Source organism: Hemibagrus wyckioides, linkage group LG27 (genome assembly GCF_019097595.1).
Source record: "Hemibagrus wyckioides isolate EC202008001 linkage group LG27, SWU_Hwy_1.0, whole genome shotgun sequence".
Taxonomy (NCBI): Eukaryota; Metazoa; Chordata; class Actinopteri; order Siluriformes; family Bagridae; genus Hemibagrus; species Hemibagrus wyckioides.
Window position 1 is genome coordinate 15,729,559 of NC_080736.1, and position 2,500 is coordinate 15,732,058.

The window sequence follows — 2,500 nt, forward strand, 5'->3', positions numbered from 1 at the left end:
CACACACAACTACACACACATACACACAACTACACACACACAACTATACACACCCACACACAACTTCACACAACTACACACACCCACACACAGAACTACACACAACCACACACACACAACTAAACACACACACAACTACACACACAGGACTACACACAACTATACACACACACAACTACACACACAGAACTATACACACACAACTACACACAACTACACACACCCACACATACAACTATACACACACACAACTGCGCACATACACACAACTATATACACACACACACAGAACTTCGCACACAACTATACACACACAACTATACATACACATCTACACACACACACAACTACTCACATACAGCTGTACACACACAACTATACACACACACAACCACACAGAACTACACACAACCACACACAACTACACAACCACATGCAACTACACGCAACTACACACACACACAACTATACACACACACACAACTACACACACCCACACACAACTACACAGAACTACACACAACTACACAACCACACTCACACAACTACACACAACTACACATACATAACTATACACACACAACCACACACAACTACACAACCACATGCAACTACACGCAACTACACACACACACAACTATACACACACACACACAACTACACACACCCACACACAACTACACAGAACTACACACAACTACACAACCACACTCACACAACTACACACAACTACACATACATAACTATACACACACACAACTACACGCAACTACATACACACAATTATACACACACATACAACCACACACAACTACACACACCCACACACAATTACACACAACTACACAATCACACACACACAACCACACACAACTACACACATAACTCTACACACATCTGCACACACACACAACTACACACATCTGTACACACACACACAACTACACACCTGCACACACACACAACTACACACACTACAACTACACACACACAACTACACAGCACCACACACAACTACACACACCCACACAATGGTTTATTAATCAATATACTTTAATTGAATTTACTTTCATTAATTGCAGGTCAGTCCAGACGAATGAAGATCCTCCGAGTTCCTGCAGTGAGACACAGCAACACAGCACAGAGAGCCAGAGATACATCACGGTGAACTACACATACACACACACACACACACACACACACACACACACACACACACACGACATGATTAAACATTTCAACTCCATTACTTAAATAATCAGTTCTCATACTATAGATCATACATCAACACCTCCTGACCAATCACAGTCCGGTATTCAGCCGCGCTGTGTGTGAATGTAGGTGAGTGTTGACACGTGTCTCCTGTCTGATGTGATGATGCAGGAGATCTGCTCGGAGCTGAAGGTGAAGGACGTGAGTCACGTGGTCGCTGCAGTTAAAGCTCGCTGCAGAGAAGCCGACTCGGCACTCCAACTCGAGAAGGTCAGTCTTTTGGTCACTTTTGCTGTAGTTAGTGTATTTTTTAATGACTGACCGTGTGTTTAGAGGTGGGGGAGATGACCAAAATATTACATCATGATATCGTGATGATACTGTGTCATCGTATCGCTCCATCCGAGTTCATTGTGATATTGTTCCCAACAGATCCTGAGTGACATCACAGCTGTCCTGACCAATCCGAGAGCTCCGCTGGCGTTGCCAAGGAGACCTGATGGCGCCACAGGCTCGGAGCTGGAGCAGATTGTCCCCGTGCTGGAGATGTGGAGCCAGCAGCTCGGTGCTCTGCCCGTCAGTCTCACACACTAACACGAGGTTAACGTTCTGCTGAAACACAGCTTCCACTTAACACTCGTATCTCTTCCATCAGGACCTGCAGCACGCCGTCAGCAGGCTGATGAGGAGGCTGTTGCCGTGGCAGCGGGAGGACCAAGCGTATCCTCAGTGTGTGAAGGTGGAGGACGTGATGCTCATGGTGGACACACTGTTGGACGAGACCACTCCAGACAACAAGGTGGGTGGAGTGATTGATGTATTTATTTATTTATTTATTTGAGATTAACTGTTAGTGTTGCTACTTATGTTTTCATTTAAATCAGTAAACAAAACACACAGGATCACGTTCCTGATGAATAAAAACATCACTCCTGCTCCATTTTATTTAAACTTTACCTAATAAATTATGATTAAATGTGTTTTCTTTCAAATCATGCTGTGTGTGTGTGTGTGTGTGTGTGTGTGTGTGTGTGTGTGTAGGTGTTGCGCACTCCCACTAAGCCCACCCTGCAAGCGATGGTGTCTCATTTCCAGATGCTGTTTGATGTTGTGAGTATTCGCGGTGTTTACCCGAGGATGAACGAGGTGTACACTCGACTGGCAGAGATGACCAACGCCATGAGGAACCTCCGAGACATCCTGGACATGGGTGTGTGACCGAACGCTGGGCGTGGGTGTGTGACCGAACGCTGGGCGTGGGTGTGTGACCGAAGTTCTCAGGCTCATG

General features: G+C 45.6%; 1 protein-coding gene across 2 annotated transcripts in view; it reads left to right on the top strand.

Moving 5' to 3' along the window:
- Positions 1-2,500, top strand: part of cep70 (centrosomal protein 70) — a 31,656-nt gene that overhangs the window by 23,444 nt on the left and 5,712 nt on the right. For both annotated transcript variants that reach the window (XM_058381603.1, XM_058381602.1), the window contains exons 10-14: positions 1,083-1,164; positions 1,384-1,482; positions 1,645-1,788; positions 1,868-2,011; positions 2,254-2,422. In XM_058381603.1, coding sequence (XP_058237586.1) covers positions 1,083-1,164; positions 1,384-1,482; positions 1,645-1,788; positions 1,868-2,011; positions 2,254-2,422 — 638 coding nt within the window. The remainder of the gene's footprint in view (positions 1-1,082; positions 1,165-1,383; positions 1,483-1,644; positions 1,789-1,867; positions 2,012-2,253; positions 2,423-2,500) is intronic.